Below are 20,231 nucleotides of genomic sequence, written 5' to 3'. Positions count from 1 at the left end.
ATTAAACTTTTTTCTATAATTGACAAACTATCCCCAAATCACCATCAGATCCATATAGATCCATTTAATAGGAGGTCAACCAATTACAGAGGTTCCATGCTCTTATAAATCCAATCCAAACCTTTTTTGAGTGTCATAGGTGTCTAATAAGCCAGCCTAAACGTGATTTGGCCAGACACAATAAGAACTGATCATACCTCCACTCACGACTGCTCTTCCTAGAGTATCCCAACGTATCCAGGCAGGCCCTGGAAGATAGCTAACCTGTCAGCTTCATTCTTCCTAAGCATCCTCAGCACGATCTGTCATCTACTGGAACGTCACTGAGAATAACAGTCACACTGCGCCTGTAGAGCCTCAGCCAGGCCCATCACTACTGTATGTAACATGGAGAACACATGCCCTTTACAAACACCCTCAGCGGTGTCCCTTTTTCCGTTTCTGTCTGACAACATTCTCAAAGGCTTACACTAGTTACTTATTTTTGTGTTCCCATTTATTTGACTTCTGATTGAACATTATTTTGCTGAAATTATATATTTTTTCAGTCTGTCATGCATATATATGAACTACATACACTACAGTGTTGCTCCAAAATGACCAATTGCCAATGCACAAACAATACTTAAAAAAATATAAACAATATAATTATAGAGATAAACTCAAAAAACCAACGTGAGAAATACTGTACTTTATTAATGTTCCAATGGAACCCACCGTTTCATAATTATTGGCACTCCTCATTTAGTACTTAGTGCAACCATCTCTGGCAAGGATAACAGCATGTAGTCTTTTCCTGTATTGTTTGACAAGGTTAAGGAACACATTTGGAGGGATTTTGGACTATTCCTCTATGCAGATCCTTTCAAGATTCTTCACATTCTTGGGTTTGCACTTATCAACTGCCCTCTTCAACTCAGCCCACAGGTTTTCCATTGGATTGAGGTCCAGCGACTGAGAAGGCCATGGCAGAACATTGATTTGTTGTTACAGAACCATTTCTGTGTGGATCTTGAGGTATGTTTTGGGTCTTTGTCTTGTTGGAAAGTCCACATACGGCCAAGTCCCAGCCTTCTGGCAGAGGCAACCAGATTGTCAGCCAAAATTGCCTGGTACTTGGTGGAATTCATTATGCCATCAATCTTAACCAGTGCCTCTGAACCTCTAGAATTAAAACAGCCCCAAAACATCACTGACCACCCACCATATTTCACCGTGAGTATGAGGTGCCTCTCCTTGTATGCATCTCTGTTTCGACGCCAAACATGCCGATGCTATATCTGACCAAAACATTAAAATTTGGTCTCATCTGACCAAAGCACCTTCTTCCAATCATAGTTTAAATGACGTTGGGCAAACTCCAAGTGTTTGCATCTGTGTCTTTGGGTCATTAAGGGCTTTCTTCTGACAACCCTTCCAAAGAGCCTGTGGTTGTGGAGGTGGAGTCTGATGGTGCTTTTTTGACCCCAAAGACGCCACCAAGGCCTGCAATTCTTTCACAGTGATTCTGGGGGTTTTGTTGCTTCTCTCACAATCCTCCTCCCTATCCTGGGGGCAAAATGCATTTGCCTCCTCTACCCGTGAGGCTTTCAACTGTTCCATATCTTTTGAATTTTTTAATAAATGCCCCGACAGTGCTCAGTGGTATATTCAATCGTTTGTGGATCTTCTTGTAGCCATTACCAGATTTATGAAGGTCTACAACCATCTGTCTCTTTTGAACTGCCAGTTCTTTTGTTTTCTTCATGGTGTTGGATGACAAAAGGATATTACATGCGTGTTACCTCATTTTTATACCCTAGTGAAAAAGGAAGTGATATAATGGCTCAAAATAGTTCCTTAACACTTAGATAAACTTAAATAAGTGGAATTTAATTCCTGGTTTAATTTTGGTAGATGTTATTTACAATAATATTTAAGGGTGCCTTTAATTGTGAAACCTTGATTTGGAAGACATAGATTTTTAATTCAATCAATAAATTATTTTGTTGGGTTCCATTAAAACATTCATAAAGTACAGTATTTTTCACGTTGGTATTTTGAGTTTGTCTCTATAATTATTTTGTTTATATTTGTTTAAGTATTGTTTGTGCATTGCCAGTCAGGGCTGCCAGTAATTTTGGCGCCCACTGTATATATACAAAAGTATGCGGCCATCCCTTCAATTGTGTGGATTATGCTATTTCAGCCACACCTGTTGTATAAAATCGAACACACAGCCAGGCAATCTCCATAGACAAACATTGGCAGTAGAATGGCCTTACTGAAGAGCTCAGTGACTTTCAATGTGGCACCGTCATAGGAGGCCTGCCACCTTTCCAACAAGTCAGTTTGTCAAATGTATGCCCTGCTAGACCTGCCCCGTCAACTGTAAGTGCTGTTATTGTGAAGTAGAAATGTCTAGAAGTAACAACGGCTCAGCCGCGAAGTGGTAGCTCACACAAGCTCTCGCAGAACCATGCTGCCGAGTCCAGTGTTTTTTCTCTCTCCTCGATTGCAACACTCACTACCGAGTTCCAAACTGCCTCTGGAAGCAATATCAGCACAATAACTGTTAATCGGGAGATTCATGAATTGGGTTTCCATGGCTGAGCAGCCACACAACAAGCCTAAGATCCCCATGTGCTATGCCAAGCGTCGGCTGGAGTGGTGTAATCACATTCTATGGAGTGATGAATCACGCTTCACCATCCGGTAGTCCGACGGACAAATCTGGGTTTGGAGGATGCCAGGAGAACATTACCTGCCCTTAATGCATAGTGCAAATGTAAAGTTTGGTGGAGGAAGAATAATGGCCTGGGGCTGTTTTTCATGGTTTGGGCAAGGCCCTTTAATTCCAGTAAAGGGACATCTTAATACTACAGCATACAATGACATTCTAGACAGTTCTGTGCTTCCAACTTTGTGGAAACAGTTTGGGGAAGGCCCTTTCCTGTTTCAGCATTACACTGTCCCAGTGCCCCAGTCTTTTTTTGTGTATATTTAAATATTTTTTTATCTCTTTTTCCATTTGAAAATTAAATATACCTTCCGGCAACCCGCCTCACCCAATGTGATACGGCTCTTCTATTTTTAAACCTTATAGCTAGAACCTCCATTAGAAGCTAGCCATTAGATGCTAACCAGATAATTGGCTACTAGCTATTTAGTCATTGTTAGCAACTGCTAGTGGCCTTTACCTTTTAGCTCAGACACCAGCCGCTTTTAGCCTGGATAATATCTGCCAGTCTGCACAGCGCAATATCAACCCTGAGCATATCAGACTGCTTCTCTACACTACATCACCAGATTCCTGCTGTAAGTTCTGGATCATTACTCCAAATTATTTCAGCTAGCTAACTGCTCCCGAATGGGCCAGCCCCGAAGCTAGCCTTGAGCCAGGCCCATCTCCCGGCCTGCTTAGTGGACCCTATGGTCACTCGACTACACAGCTGATGCATCCCGGACTCTTCACTAACACGACTAGAAGCCACTACATCACCGGACTCCTGCCGTAAGCTCTGGACCTTTGCATCGGATCATCGCAGCTAGCTAGCTGCTACCGAGTGGCTATAGTGGCTAACGGCCTTGTTCCAAAGCTAGCACCAGTTAGCCTCGAGCCAGGTGCATCTCCTGGCTAGCAAACAAAATTACTCCAGCTACAATACCTCTTTTGCCAATTGGCCTAGACCAGTTGTCAACACGGAGCCCCAACGATCCATCACGACTGGTCTGCCCCCAACACACTGGACAACCACTAGACAACCAGTTCTGGCCATTGTTTAGTCTGTTCAACCTCGTCCGAGATTCCTAAAGTTTGGAAAGCTGCCGCGGTCATCCCCCTCTTCAAAGGGAGTGACACTCTAGACCCAAACTGTTATAAACCTATATTCATCCTGCCCTGCCTTTCTAAAGTCTTTGAAAGCCAAGTTAACAAACAGATCACCGACCATTTCGAATCCCACCGTACCTTCTCTGCTGTGCAATCCGGATTCCGAGCTGGTCACGTGTGCACCTCAGCCACGCTCAGGGTACTAAACGATATCATAACCGCCATCGATAAAAGACAGTACTGTGCAGCCGTCTTCATCGACCTGGTCAAGGCTTTCGACTCTGTCAATCATAGTATTCTTATCGGCAGACTCAACAGCCTTGGTTTCTCAAATGACTGCCTCTCCTGGTTTACCAACTACTTCTCAGATAGAGTTCAGTGTGTCAAATTGGAGGGCCTGTTGTCCGGACCTCTGGCAGTCTCTATCGGGGTACCACAGGGTTCAATTCTCGGCGGCTGAATCTTTTCTCTGTGTATATCAATGATGTTGCTCTTTCTGCGGGTGATTCCTTGATCCACCTCTACACAAATGACACCATTCTGTATACATCTGGCCCTTCTCTGGACACTGTGTAACAAACCTCCAAACAAGCTTCAATGCCATACAACAATCCTTCCGTGGCCTCCAACTGCTCTTAAACGCTAGTAAAACTAAATGCATGCTCTTCAACCGATCGCTGCCCGCACCCGCCCGCCCGACTAGCATCACTACTCTGGACGGTTCTGACTTAGAATATGTGAACAACTACAAATACCTAGGTGTCTGGCTAGACTGTAAACTCTCCTTCCAGATTCATATTAATTATCTCCAATCCAAGATTATATCTAGAATCGGCTTCCTATTTCGCAGCAAAGCCTCCTTCACTCACACTGCCGAACATACCCTCATAAAACTGACTATCCTACCGATCCTCGACTTCGGCGATGTCATTTACAAAATAGACTCCAACACTCTACTCGGCAAACTGGATGCAGTCTCTCACAGTGCCATCCGTTTTGTCACCAAAGCCCCACATACCACCCACCACTGTGACCTGTATGCTCTCGTCGGCTGGCCCTCGCTACGTATTCGTCACCAGACCCACTGGGTCCAGGTCATCTATAAGTCTTTTCTAGGTAAAGCTCCACCTTATCTCAATTCACTGGTCACCATAACAACACCCACCCGTAGCACGCGCTCCAGCAGGTATGTCTCACTGGTCATCCCCAAAGCCAACAACTACTTTGGCCGCCTTTTCTTCCAGCTATCTGCTGCCAATGACTGGAACGAATTTCAAAAATCGCTGTAGTTGGAGACTTTAAGCTAACTTTAAGCATCAGCTATCTGAGCAGCTTACCGCTGCAGCTGTACACAGCCCACCTGTAAATAGCCAATCCAACTACCTACCTCATTAACATATAGTTTTTATTTACTTTTTTTTGCTCTTTTGCACACCAGTATTTCTTCTTGCACATCATCATCAGCACATCTATCACTCCAGTGTTAATTTGCTAAATTGTAATTGCTCGAATACTATTTGCCTATTTATTGCCTTATCTCCTTACTCCATTTTTAAACACTGTATATAGATTTTTTTATTGTGTTATTGACTGTACTTTTGTTCATCCCATGTGTAACTGCTACCGAGTGGCTATAGTGGCTAACGGCCTTGTTCCAAAGCTAGCACCAGTTAGCCTCGAGCCAGGTGCATCTCCTGGCTAGCAAACAAAATTACTCCAGCTACAATACCTCTTTTGCCAATTGGCCTAGACCAGTTGTCAACACGGAGCCCCAACGATCCATCACGACTGGTCTGCCCCCAACACACTGGACAACCACTAGACAACCAGCTCTGGCCATTGTTTAGTCTGTTCAACCTCGTCCGAGATTCCTAAAGTTTGGAAAGCTGTGTTGTTGTTTTTTGTCGCACTGCTTTTCTTTATCTTGGCCAGGTCGCAGTTGTAAATTAGAACTTGTTCTCAACTGGTCTACCTGGTTAAATAAAGGTGAAATCACTTTCTTTTTAAACAAAGCAAGGTCCACAGAAATGGCACAGAAATGGGTTGTCGAGATCAGTGTGAAAGAACTGAACTGACCTCAACCACATCGAACACCTTTGGGATGAATTGGAACGCCGACTGCGAGCCAGGCCTAATCGCCCAACATCAGTGCCGACCTCACTCATTTGTGGCTGAATGGAAGCAAGTCCCCACAGCAATGTTCCAACATCTAGTGGAAAGCCTTCACAGAAGAGGGGAGGTTGTTATAGCAGCAAAGGGGGGACCAACTCCATAATTAATGCCCATGATTTTGGAATGAGAAGTTAGATGAGCAGGTGTCCATATACTTTTGTTCATGTAGTGTATGTTAAGCCATGAAACCCAACAAAGAAAACTATGGTCCCAGAGACTGAGATAGGGTCTGGTTATTTGAATAATTGTATAAAATAATGATGTAAACAAACTATGCAGTCATATGTGTAATGTGAACTCCCGTTGCCCTCTCTCATTGATTTCTCTAGGGCACGGGGAGGAAAATAACCTTCCCCTGTTGAAGAAAATAAAAAGAAAGAAAGCAGTCCTAGCCCATAGCAGTTACATAATTATTCTAATCCTCACACTACCTTATTAAGCATATTAGCTAAGCTTTTTTTCAATGAACCATACATGCTTGTTTGGAATGTGCCTTGCTGCCTTGCTGTCACATGTCCATTAGTTTGGGTAGTGTGTGTGTTTAAGGGGGGTGGTTAGGAATACTGAACAGTAACGATTTCAGTTGAAGGGAAAATGACCACTGCTACATCCTGACAATGTTAATGATGTTGCTGCATATGTGTGAGGAACGTGTCTCGAGCATAATTTTAAATGTTGAGACCAGAATAAGGGGATGGGTGTGTGGTGAAGAAAGGCTAAAGACACCATCACTCTCCACTATTGCGCACGGACTCCCGCCAGTTTGTGTGCACTACTTGTTTCATTGTGTTAATTGTTTGTCAATGTTTATCAATGCCCTGTGAAATGTATAGTCATTTGTAAAGTTATTGTTAATCCCAACCTATTCCCCCATTAATTTAGAATGTTTGGTTACGGAAAAAACAATGCAATCAGGTAGTTACGATAAAGTGCTCAATGGAACTTGACCAAAACAATGGATATGACATGGAAATGTGTGGGGCAGACCCGACACCAGGATAAAGTGAAATTATTTAATGTTAGTGACAAGGGTTTGACTTTGATAAGTTTGCATTGTTATAATGGCTCTTCAATCGCTTCTGGGGTCCGTTCAACAGGCAAGCAAGAAATCTGCAAGTAGGGACTGGCTTTAGTTCGCAAGCTGACAGAGACAATAACCTTGAACAAAACTTTGAGGATCCTCAGATCTGTTCTATTGAGAGACCACAGAGTGTTTGGTTTGTCTGTCTGTCTCCAGTGTTTAAACATGTTGTAAATACTGTGTGTGCCTTAAATGGCACCCTATTCCATACATAGTGCCCTGGTCAATAGTGGTGCACTATTTATTTATTTTTATTTTACCTTTATTTAACCAGGCAAGTCAGTTAAGAACAAATTCTTAACTGCCCATAGGATAACCCTTTTTGGTTCCAGGTATAACCATTTGGATTCCATGTAGATCCCTCTGTGGAAAGGGTTTTACTTGGATCCAAAAGGGTTCTACCAGGAACCAGCACGGGATCATCGAAAGGTTCCTCATATGGGGACAATCGAAGAAGCCTTTAGGTTCTAAATTTTAAAAAACACAATTTGGGACCGATACATTTTTTTCTACCCTCCTCATCCTTCAGACCTGAATTGGCCACTGGGGAGATGCGCGGTTAAGCTATTATGCAGGATTTTTCTGGATTTTCCAATATGTCGACTCAGTGTGTATGTATTTTTAATGAGTCTTGGGTCTTTGTGCAATCTATTTGGCTAGGAGTCATTCCACTGCACAGTCATTATGAGTGATGGTGCTGCTGGACCTTGTGGAACGTTCCAGTTGGAACTGGCAATAACTATGTGTGCATCCCAAATGGCAACCTATTCCCTTTATAGGGCACTACTTTTGACCGGGGACCCATGGGTGTTGTCTGAATGGTAATAATGTGCCCTGGTCAAAAGTAGTGCACTATAAAGGGAAATAGGTGACATTTGAGACACAAACCATCATCTCTCATCATCTGTCTTTCCTCAAAGCACTGCTGATCTTATTACAATTAATACTTTCTCAGCATCCACGTTTACTGGAGATCTGTCCAACACAACAGTTTCGTTGCATTACAAATGGGAGACTGATGCAAATGTGTTTCTTAACGATGAGTTGACAGCCATTAAAAACCACATTCCCAGATCTTAATTATGACAAAGTGGTGGAAAGTGGGTTGGTTTATTGACACGTTTCATCTGTTGCGGTTCAAGACGTTTCCCTAATCCCACCTAATCTCGGTTAACCTGGAACTAAAATCTTGTGTAATTTGGTCAGATGCTCGATTAGGTTCTGGTGGAGAGCATATTAGAAATTGAGATTGGCTGAGAGTCTCCAACTCTCAGCCAAAGCATATTTTCAACTGTGTTTCTCATCCGTCGAAGCAATGTTTTAGCACCGCCTTCGCCTGATCCTGATACGTCTAAATAACCAGTGACAAAAACCCAAGACTTGGAAGTAATGCTGCTCATTATCTCACGCATTCCATAGCATGCCGACAGATCTACTGTATCAGTTATGTTTAGGTAGTCTGTCCACGAGAGATTAAATCTCAGCCAATCCCTTTCCACTTTACATTAGTTTACCATGCTGTTACCGTGGGAGCAGTGCTCGGGAGGAAGTGATGTGTGTAAGGGCCCTGTGCAGTGTTTCAATGGAATGGTTTATCAGTGGATAGTGAGTATTGTGCTTTCTCCCAATGCAGTGCTGCTATCTCTCTCTCTCTCTTTCCTCCCCTCTCCTCTCGCTCTCGTTAACTCCCCCATGGCACGGGTCACACCCAATGATTTATATATATATATATATATATTTATATATATATATATATATATATATATATATATACTACATGACTGACAGGTAGCGCTGTTTTGAAGCCACTGGGCCTCCATCTTAGCGCTCCCCCACTATTGTAAAAAACATTTTGGAAGCTATGGAAATGCATTTATTAATGTCTACATTTGTTTTTGCCACCTGTATTATATTACAGACACCTTAATGCATACTTTTACATTATATTATGTTAGCTAAATATAAAATTACAAATAAAAAAATATCTGAAAACATTTTCCTCAAAGTATCATTTTTTGTGACCGTCCCCACAAGACAACAAAATACTTAAATACATGCGATTTTGTCTTTGAAACATTTAATTTCAATACTATAGAATTCCATTCATTCCTATGGAGAACTGCTTCTTCTGAGGAGTGCCAATGTGGCCAACCTGTCACGTCCTGACCTTAGTTCCTTTTTTATGTCTCTATTTTAGTTTGGACAGGGCGTGAGTTTGGGGTGGAAATTCTATGTTTTGTTCTGTGTATTATATTTCTAGGTGTTTGGCTAGTTATGGTTCCCAATCAAAGGCAGCTGTCAATCGTTGTCTCTGATTGAGAACCATACTTAGGCAGCCTGTTTTCCCACTATGGGTTGTGGGTAGTTGTTTTCCGTTTCAGTGTTTGCACCATACGGGACTGTTTCGGTTTTCATGTATTCTCTTGTTCTTTTGTATTTAGTGTTCAGTTAATTAAAGGAAATATGAACATGTACCACGCTGCGCTTTTGTCTACTCCTTTTTCCTCAGATGAACATTGTTACACAACCTGTGGCTTCAAAGCCTATCATTGGCCAATACATACCATCAGCAATCAAATAAAATTGTATTTGTCATATGCGCCGAATACAACAAGTGTAGACTTTACGGTAATATGCTTACTCACAAGCTCTTTCCTAACAATGCAGAGTTAAAAAGTAAAAAAAATGAGTGCACCATTTTGTTTTAATAGTGACACAATAAAATAACAATTACGAGGCTATACACAAGGAGCACCAGTACAGGTACCAAGTCAATATGCTGAGGGTATGAGGTAGTTGTGGTGATTGAGGTCATATGTACATATAGGCAGGGGTAAAAGTGACCAGGCAATCAAGATTGATAATGGTGTCAATATGTGTGTGTGGATTTGTTTTGTGTATGTGTGTGAGCGTATGCAACTGTGTGTGTGTGGTTATGTATTTGTATGTTGGAGTGTCAGTGTAGTATGTGTTAGTGTGTGGGTAGGTTCCAGTGAGTGTGCATAGAGCCAGTGCAACAGAGACAGTGCAAAAGAAAGGGGATGAATACATAATAATTTGGGTAGCCATTTGACTAACTGCTCAGCAGTCTTATGGCTTGGGGTTAGAAGCTGTTCAGGAGATTTCTGGTCCCAGACTTGGTGCTCCGGTACCACTTGTGCGGTAGCAGAGAGAACAGTCTATGAATTGGTTGTCTGGAGTCTTTGACAATTGTTTAGGGGCTTCCTCTCTATCACACTCCACTGTGCCCAACTGTACTGTAATGTACCGCACTGTTCTGTGCTGTCCAAACTTGTGAGACATCCGCGTCCATGACCGGCCCAGATTTCAAACCTGGTATAGAGGCCCTAGATGGCAGGGAGTTTGGCCCCAGGGATGTACTGGACAGTACTCCCTACCCAAGCAGTTGCCATACCAAGCGGTGATGTAGCCAGTCAAGATACTCTCAAGTTGTAGAAAGTTTTTGAGAATCTGAGGGCCAATGTCAAATATTTTCAGCCTTCTGAGGGGGAAAAGGCATTGTTGTGCCCTCTTCACGACTGTGTGGGTGTGTTTGGGCGAGGATAGGTCCTTAGTGATGTGGAAACCCAGGAACTTGATGCTCTCGACCCACTCCACTACAGAGCCGTCGATGTGAATGGAGGTGTACTCGGCCCTCCATTTCCTGTAGTCCACGATCAGCTCCTTAGTCTTGCTGACATTGAGGGAGAGGTTGTTGTGCTGGCACAACATTGCCAGGTCTCTGACCTCCTCCTTGTAGGCTCTCATTGGTGTCAGTGATCAGTTCTACCACCGTTTTGTTGTCAGCAACCTTAATGATGGTGTTGGAGTCGTGCACGGCCACGCAGTCATGGGTGAACATGGAGTACAGGAGGGGACTAAGCACGGACCCATGAGAGACCCCTGTGTTGAGGGTTAACGTTGCTGATGTGTTGTTGCCCACCCTCATCACCTGGGGGATCCAGTTGCAGAGGGAGGTAATTAATCTTAACCTTAGGTTAATGATGAGCTTGGAGGGCAACATGGTGTTGAACGCTGAGCTGTAGTCAATGAACAGCATTCTCAAGTAGGTGTTCCTTTTGTCCAGGTGGGAAATGGCAGTGTGGAGTGCAATAGAGATTGCATCAACTGTGGATTGGAGTGGGTCCAGGGAGTGGGTCCATGATCAGCCTTTTAAAGCATTCCATGGCTGCAGATGTGAGTGCTACGGGGAGTAGTCATTTAGACAGGTTACCTTGATGTTCTTGGGCACAGGGACTATGGTGGTCTGCTTGAAACACGTAGGTATTACAGAATGGATCTGGGAGAGGTTGAAAATGTCAGTGAAGACACAGCTTGCCTGTTTAAAGGTCTTACTCACATTGGCTACGGAGAGCGTGATCACACAGTCGTCCGGAACAGCTGGTCTCTCATGCATTGTTCAGTGTTGCTTGCCTCGAAGAGAGCATAGAAGGCATTTAGCTTGTCTGATAGGTTCGCATCACTGTGCAGCTCGCGGCTGAGTTGCCCTTTGTTATCTGTTATAGTTTGCAAGCCATGCCACATCCGACGAGCATCAGAGCTATTGGATAAATCCCAGGTGAATACCAGGGCTTGCGTATACACATCATTGGTCACCGTCCCCCATGCAAGTGACCTTTAGTGACACCCACTGAGTCTTCTGACCACTATAGAACAGGCCATAAAATGCTCCGATCATGATCAATTTAAGTACTTCAAGGAAAAGTAAAATAAGAAACGTTTTGACCCTTAGATCTTCAGGATTGTCACATATTTTTGCTATACTCAAGTTGAGCCCTTTGCAATATGTCCGAAATCAAATTGAGGTGTGAATGTAAGCTTTCCTTGGTTAGGGTGCATTGTGAGACCAAATGTGGGCTGTTTACTCCCTTTATATCATAATTGTGCTGTGCTAGAGCTCTAACCAAGATTTCAAATATTGTCTTTAACGCTTAATATCATCTTGGCAAATTGTCTTTGGTATATAGCAGAGCAATTGGCCGCTGGTTGTATGTTCGGCGGCAGATAAGAACATGTGCAGAGACCTAGTCTTCTTTGGATTATGAAGATCTAATAGGAAACAATGACCATATTTCCCTCTCCCCTTAAACCACTGCAAGATTAGTCATAATGAATATCTCAAAGGAAGAAGTCATACCTTCAATTTAATGCAATATCAGTAAAGGACAAATGATATTCATCCCTTCTCTTACCCTCTTAATTTCTTCATTATTAAGTTTATTCCACTATACACATTTTACTGTGGGGTCATAACCTGTTTTAAACTGAGAAAAATGAATTGATGTGCACATCGGGAACTGGAACATTTATTTATACATAATAGTATAATGACTTTGAGTGGAGTTAACATTTCCGCAAATTGCCAGACTCAAAATAGGTTTAACTCACGATGACACTAGAATGCTTTCACTCACATTTCTGACAGTAAGGTATGACTCTTCACCGGTCCCTGTCTCTCTCTCTTGTCCTCTATCTCTCTCTCGCTCTTGTCTCCCTCTCTGTCCATCTGTCTATGTCTCTCTCTCTCTCCCTCCCTCCCTCCCTCCCCTACCTCCCTCCCACGTCCCTCCCTCGTCCATCCCTGCCTCACTCTCTCTCTTTGACACTCATTATACTTCTCCCTGCGGCCTACTCCACTACATAAAGTATTGAGCGCCAATGCCAATTTATTAAAAGTCCAGCTAGATTTTCCCCTCCGTCCCTCTCTTACTCTCTCTCTCCTTTTACTCTCTTTACTTCTCTTTTGGTCTGTCTCACTCCCTCTCTTTCTGTCTCTCTATGTATCTCTCTTTATTTCAATTTTTTTTCTCTTTCCCTTTCTGCCTATACTTATATGGCTTTTTAGTCACATTATTCCCTCCCTCTCTGTCTGTGAATGTCGTTGTGCGAGCAAGCACAATGGCCCACAGTTGATCGCTCTCTTTTATATACAAAGTGCCTCACTCATTCACTCTCTCTCTCTCTCTCTCTCTCTGGAGAAGGAAATTGGTAGAGTCCTTGGGTACACAATCACCTTTGAGTAAGCAGCATCAAACTTCTTCACTTTGTCATAGAGGATTAATACGTAGGTGGTTCAATGTCAAACAAAAATAGTCAGAGTTTTATACATTTCCAACCCCAACGAGAACATATGGTTCTGAGAAGGCTAGAGAATGTCTCAGCGGGTTAGAGACCGTAGTCTATATCAACGTGTCAGTTAAGGACATACGGTATATCTTCCTTTCCCTTATTTTGCGCCAGCAGCATACCACCTTGCATCCCACTGCTGGCTTGCTTCTGAAGCTAAGCAGGGTTAACCCTGGATGGGAGACCAGATACTGCCGGAGTGTTGGAGGGCCAGTAGGAGGCACCCTTTCCTCTGGTCTAAACAGCCCAATTCCCCAGGGCAATGATTGGGGACATTGCCCTGTGTATGGTGCTGTCTTTTGAATGGGACATTAAACAGGTGTCCTGACTCTCTGTGGTCACTAAAGATGGCACTTATTGTAAGAGTAGGGGTGTTAACCCCAGTGTCCTGGCTAATTTCCAATCTTACCATCATGGCAACCTAATCATCCCCAGCTTCCAGTTGGCTCATTTATCCCCCTCCTCTCCCCTGTAACTATTCCCCAGGACCTTGTTGTAAATGAGAATGTGTTCTCAATCAACTTACCTGGTAAAATAAGGGTTTATACACTTCAGTTTCTATAAACTAAGTTTACAAACAGTTTATATAGAAGCTGGTATACTGACAGACTGGAACAAATCTTTCATGGTACCTATGCTAGTAGAGCACAGCCTTTAAATGCCACGAGACTCTTTAAATATCAATGTGTTTGATTTTTACACAAAAGTGTACTGTGAGCTGACAAATGGCGATCTCACCAGCCCATAATTATTATTATTATTTTTTTTTACATATCTCCAAATTAAATATAGTTGTCAAAGCTTTGTCAGAATTATTGCAGAGGGCCATTTAAAACACTCCATCGGCTACATCAGTCACTCTTCACAAAGACTTCACACTCGTTTTCCTCATGTTTTCCTTTCACAAGGAGCTTGGTATGTATGAATGAAACATTTCACTCAAGAGCCCACAGCATCACTTGAAAGCAGAAAAAAAATATTGGGAAATCAAGGCCAAGTTAGACCATGGTTAAAAAGTGGGTGGACTACAGTAGCTAAGTGGAACCATAATATATCTCTCTCTAAAAAAAAAAAGAATAAATATACTCAAACAAAACCAATCATAGACTCAAGAGACAACTCCACAATACACATTTATTGAAGATAGTCTAAAAACGTTGTGACATTGTGGTCTACTGAAAGGGTTAAATGTGTCTCTCTCCTCTCCTCTCTTTCTGTGAAATACTGCTGTTAGATTATGGAGGAATTACAGTGGAGAACCCCCCTGGGGACGAGCGTATCAGCTGCTCTACAGCTCTGTAGCATAGCAGCTCAACCCTGATCATTTCTGTACTTTGAGAGAGTCCACAGAGGAGAAAATACAAGGCCTGGGTATCAGCCACTCTACAGCTCTGTACTGTACCATAGCAGCACAGCCAGGAGCATTCCAGCCCAACACCATGGAAATCCAACCTGTCCCAGCAATACTGCACAGAGTGGCTTAGCACCACAGTGGCCTCAGAGGCATAACATAAGGAGAATGTCAACGAGTCAATGTATGTACAGGTATAGATTCAGCAGCATCTATGCGTACAGACACGAGCAAGCTGTGTTCCACAGTTACCATTAAATGCTTCAATGTAGCATGATATTCACTGATAATCTGAACAACCTCCAAATTCACAGACATGTTAAATAATGTGTCAGGGAAGAGACCCCAGCTTGATTTGTTTCAATGTTAAAGGCCATGTAAAAAATCAATAATGGAATCGAATCCCGTCTGTTGAAAGAACTGTACATGATACAGACTTTGTCCCAAATGACACCCCTATTCTCTACATAGTGCGCTACTTTCGACCAAGGCCCATATGGGTGTCATTTGGGACGCATATACAGAGCCAAGGCTTGACTCCGGCAGCACCCCCTCGTACATCATTGAATCATCTTTGTCATGTTGTTCAGACTAGAGCAGCTTCTCCCTTCTCTAGCTACATCTGAGACAGGGTGTATTCCCTGTTCATTTACAGCTACGCTGAGTCTGCATCCATGCGTGTTAGAAAGTGTATCCCCTCTCTATGCTTTTCGATGCAAGAGGGAGTAGTTCCACTGGTCTAGAGCTGAGAGAAGTGTTCCTATCCTGTATCAATGTCCATTCACGTGTATATGCCTCTGTGTCAGAGTGTTTCCCCTATGCCTTCGGATGCAACAGCAGTTCATTCCTAGTTCATTTACTGTTCAGGCTACGCTGTAGCTGTTTCTTTGTGAGTTAGCAAGTGTATCCCCAATGCCTTTGGATGCAATCTCTCCCAATCCCTTAGCTCTCATTTCCTTTCCTCGTTAGGGCAGCATCTGCTGAGGGCTGAGGTAAGAGTCTTGCCCCCCGCTACTCTTCCCACAGCTCCCCTAGCTTGCCATCTGCCTCAGTGCTGGACAAGTGTCCGTTAAGTCCTGCAAACACACACAAACGAGCCCACACAGGCATGCAGGTCAGACACACAAACCACCACAACCCCCAACTCTAAACCACAGCGGCCTGCGTTTTTTATGAAGAGAGCTCCTGAACAAAACAGCTCGCAGGGCTATAATAGCTAAGGGCGTGACCCTCCAGCTGCAGAGCTAGTAACCTCATCCCTCCCTCTGCCAACCCGTGTGAAAAAGAGGGGAAGACTGGGAGGAGCGAGGGGAGACAATGGAAGAGGGGAAAAGAGAGAGGAGAGAGGAAAGAAGAGAGGGGGAGAAGAGATGGAATGACCAGCTCTAATTACTGCTCTGTGACTCTCAAGCGCCAGTAACGCTGGAAGAAGGAAAAGACAGAGAGAAGAATGAAAAAATAAAAGGAAAATAAAAGGGGGGAAGGAGGAGGAAGGGAAGACGCTGATTAAACGTAAACATCTCTCTCTATCTGCCTCCCCTCTTCCCGCTTCTTCCCCCTTCTTCCCTCTCTCCATCTGTTCTACACTCACTGTCACTGCCCTGGAGTTGACTAGGATTGTTCATCACCCCTCGGTTATACACCGTGAATAATGATGTTTCTCTGCGAGGGACAGGGAGAGAGAGGAAGGGGAAGAGGGCGGTATAGGGCGAGATTAATGATTCAACTTATTCAGTAACTGGTTACACAGCCTTTTCTAGTTTACTGAACTGTTCAGTCAATGTATTACCTGAACTTAACATTTTTAGTTGGCTGCAACTGGAGAAAACTTAGGTTAGGGACACCCAAAGTGCTTCTTTTAAAAAAATGTTTTTACATATTTGACACACATTGACATATAGGATGACATTGCGCATGTTCATTTATACAGTAAATACTATTCAACACCTGGGATTTGAACTCACAACCTCTTGATTCAAAGCATTCCTATCTTCCAGCTACACCATGTTGTGAGTTCAAATCCCAGGGGAGGACATGTTGAATAATAATTTGTGTATAAATAGGCCTGGGCCTGGGGCTATGTGTTCTGTCGGGTTAAGCATTCCCCAGTTACCGTCAGAACACGGCAGAACATCATCAGCATACATACAGCACACAGGTAGGATGCTTCTCCACCCATCTACAATCTCCTTGTGTTGTCTTTGTGCATTGTTCTATCTCATTACATTACACTACACATTCTGCCAGAGCACATTAGACCATTTCACTCCGCTCTGCATGTGCTATAGACCTGGGGAGAATCTAGTAAGGAAAAATAGGGAGGAAGATGGAGAGGGAGCGTGAGAGAGGGAGGGAGAGAGCAAGAAAGAGAGAGAAAACAATTAAGCTGGCTGGCTGGTTGGAGCTGAATTAACAACATTAGTTAGCTAGTTGTAAATATGTCTGTCATCTCCCCTCTCCGCGCGAAGCTTGCGTCAATGTCAATGTCATTCAGAGCCAGCCCCTCCAGAGGAGATGAGAGAAGAGGAGAGGCAGAGACACTGCTGGAGGACGTGCTTTATGGAAGGGCTCAAACAGAAGAGACAGCCTCTTTAGTCTCCTCTAATGCTGGGCATTATGATGACACTGCTCAGTTCAACTCAGAGAATTGTGTCCTTTTGGAATATATTGTGTCTTATAAGCCCATGTTAGATGAGTGATGGTATATTTGGGGGATTTAAATATATATGTATATATATATATATATATATATCCAGAAATAGTGAGAGAACTGTCTTTCTCATTTTGATTGGGACAGACAGTGAATTGGCTGGCTATGATGACGTTACATTGTCAGTTGCATTGTCTGTTTCATATTCAAACACACAAAATAACCCTTAATCGAGCCACAGGTTGACAAACCAAATACTCAGAGCAATACACTATCACTCATTTTGTGAATGAGGAATAGCTTCTTAAAAGGATAAGTTACATCCACCAATGACCTATTTCATGGTTCAATGTGCCTGTTCCCCACACATGTTGCATATGAGGTGCAATGAACCATCATAATCCCCATTAAAATAAGATTCAGCGATTATGGTGGGTGTCAAAACAATACAACAATTATTGTAATATATGCCATTTAGCAGACACTTTTATCCAAAGCGATTTACAGAAGTGCAAGCATGTATTTTCATACAGGTGACCCCAGCAGGAATTGAATCCACAATCCTGACATTTCAAGCGCTATGCTCAACCAACTGAGCCACACTCGAAGATCAACAAAGGTTATCAGAGGAAATGGTTGTCTTGGGTGATTGGGACTTCAGAACTGTTGATTGTGACAGTGACTGTTCTCTCGTGTGTTAGGCCCATACCCAAAAGCCACTGCTACAGATATTTATACCCATTTCTCACTATTTTGCCTTTTCAGCAACCTGGAACATGACCAACCCAGCTCAATACAACTTGGTTTGGCTGGACTCAGTTCGGCTCAGTAGTGTGAAAAGCCCTTAGTGTTTGACGAACCCTTTCGTCGGGTGGGGCGGTAGGGTGAGGGATAAAGTTGTTAGCGCTGGGGGATTGTGTCTGATTGTTGAGGACGGGAGCAGGGAAAACAGGATGAGCGGGACAAGAGGAGGAGAGCGAGACAATAGATCAAATGTGATACACTGATGTCAGTGTCCCTGTCTGTTTCCACCCTGCCTGCCTGTCTGCTCTGAGGGCTGATCGTAGAGGATAACCTTTGCAATGATGAAAATGGGCATGAATAGATAACACACACACACTGACAAGGGGCATGAATACATAACACACGGCGGTGGCACTTCACAGAGAGGGAGCAACATACGGCCACCATGCCACTGGAGGGGACGTGGCTGACATTAGAGGCTCGGAGAGAGAAGAGAAGACATGCACGTAACCTTTAAAAGCCTGCCTGGGACAATTATACTGCAGCCACTGTCATGTTTACATGGCATGTCTGCTGTGAGGGATTCCCTTTATGTGATATAATCCTTTATTTACATATGATATGTTAAATGCATGAAATTAAAATGCCCTTGAAATCCCCCAAAACAGTTAGAATATTATTAATGTTTTTCTTGATGTTGGACAGTGCTGTGTGCACATAGCTACAATAAATCCAACCACCTGCTTCATTTAAAATCGAATCACCTGCTTGCTAGCTATCATCATATATATGCACTATTCTAAGATAAGCCAAGGCACAAATTTAACTTGAATTCAGAGAGCTATAGATGTGTTCAATACAAAACAAAGGATAAAATAACGAGTTACAGTAGGAGAGGTAGCGAGATACAGTAACTGACCTGATAACCTTCCTACTGGCGGTGATGCTTGCCACGATGATGCTCTCTGGTCTCGGTGTGGCCACAGCTTTAAATGTCCCCTTCCAGAACTTCTCAAAGAGCTGCTTCTCCCCCTGGTGCTCCAGGCTGGCCATGCTGTCTGCTGTCCCCAGGGAGAGAGGGCTGCAGGGAGCCAGGGAGAGAGCCATGGAGGGCTGGGAATGGGGGTCCAGGGCTTCCCTGGAGATGGAGTCTCGACGAGTGAGACTTCACATAGACTGTAACACACGACCAGCAAAAATACACACTGTGTTGCTGAGCGGACCTAGTGCTCTGGCGCTGTCCAAGTACTGAATCCACACAGGGAAGAGCAACAGGATAACACACATCAAACAGCCAACCCTTTCTCTCTCTGGTAGAGTAGGCCAGTGTGTCAGTGCTCAGTGCGGCTCCTCTCCTCTGGTCTCCTCTCTTCTGATTTCTTCTACGGGGGGAGCATGTGAACCAAGCAGGACAAGACAAAGGCTGTTTCTGCTGCTGCCACAACGTCAGGCTGCTTTTTGTTCTCTCAGAGGGGGGTTAGCATTTCTCCTCCACTGTTCCTCAGTCACAGCTGCTGCTTCCGCTCTGCTCTGTGTTCTGTAGCACTCTTCAGTTAGAGCAGGCATGGAGTCATATGCGATACAGCAGAAGCATTCTCTCCGGTCAGAGCCAAGGAGCCAGTGACGGACGAAATGTGTGACAGAGTGTTTCTCAACACACCAGCACGTGGATGAGTTCTGAGAGCTGAGGCGAGTGTTTCGCTGACTGTGTATGTTTGAGTTTGTGGGCGCGCAGGGTCATGAGTGAGTGTGAGTGTGTATGTATGCGTGTGTTCTGTACGAGCGGTGTGTGTTCAAAGCGACTGAGGAGCCTAGCTGACGGCTGCTTGTTTTGTCTCTCTCAGACTGTGACGTTGTGTTGGGAGGCTGGGATAGGTCAAGGAGAGTAGGACACCTTGTGTATCCTCTTCTTTCTCTCTGTGTCTTTCTCTCTGTGTCTCTCTCTCTCTCTGTCTGTCTGTCTGTCTGTCTGTCTGTCTGTCTGTCTGTCTGTCTGTCTGTCTGTCTGTCTGTCTGTCTGTCTGTCTGTCTGTCTGTCTGTCTGTCTGTCCCCTCCTATTATCTTACCAATTCTTCTTTGCTTCATTGCTCCGTCCCCTTACTTTCATTATCTTACTCAGTGTCTCTCTTTCAGTCTCTCCCTGCCTCTCTCCCTCCCTCCGTCTCTGCTTCTCTCCCTCTGTGTCTTGGACAAAAGGCGAAGCTGGTTCCGGCCATCAGCATAACAAAAGGCTGGGTCTGCGGGGGGCAGCTGGTGCATGTGCCTGACGCAAGC

The 20,231-nt window shown here is 43.8% G+C and overlaps 1 protein-coding gene across 1 annotated transcript in view; it reads right to left on the bottom strand.

The window, feature by feature from the left end:
• LOC110526025 (serine/arginine repetitive matrix protein 4) overlaps positions 1-19,931 on the bottom strand; it is an 86,755-nt gene extending 66,824 nt beyond the window's left edge. The window contains exon 1 of the mRNA XM_021606606.3: positions 18,876-19,931. Within this exon, the coding sequence (XP_021462281.3) occupies positions 18,876-19,063 (188 nt within the window). The 5' untranslated portion in view covers positions 19,064-19,931. The remainder of the gene's footprint in view (positions 1-18,875) is intronic.
• Positions 19,932-20,231: the final 300 nt, after the last annotated feature.

This window comes from Oncorhynchus mykiss, chromosome 6 (genome assembly GCF_057628025.1).
Source record: "Oncorhynchus mykiss isolate SJ-2025 chromosome 6, ASM5762802v1, whole genome shotgun sequence".
Taxonomy (NCBI): Eukaryota; Metazoa; Chordata; class Actinopteri; order Salmoniformes; family Salmonidae; genus Oncorhynchus; species Oncorhynchus mykiss.
Note: the sequence above shows the minus strand (reverse complement) of the source record. Positions and strands in the feature narration are given on the sequence as shown.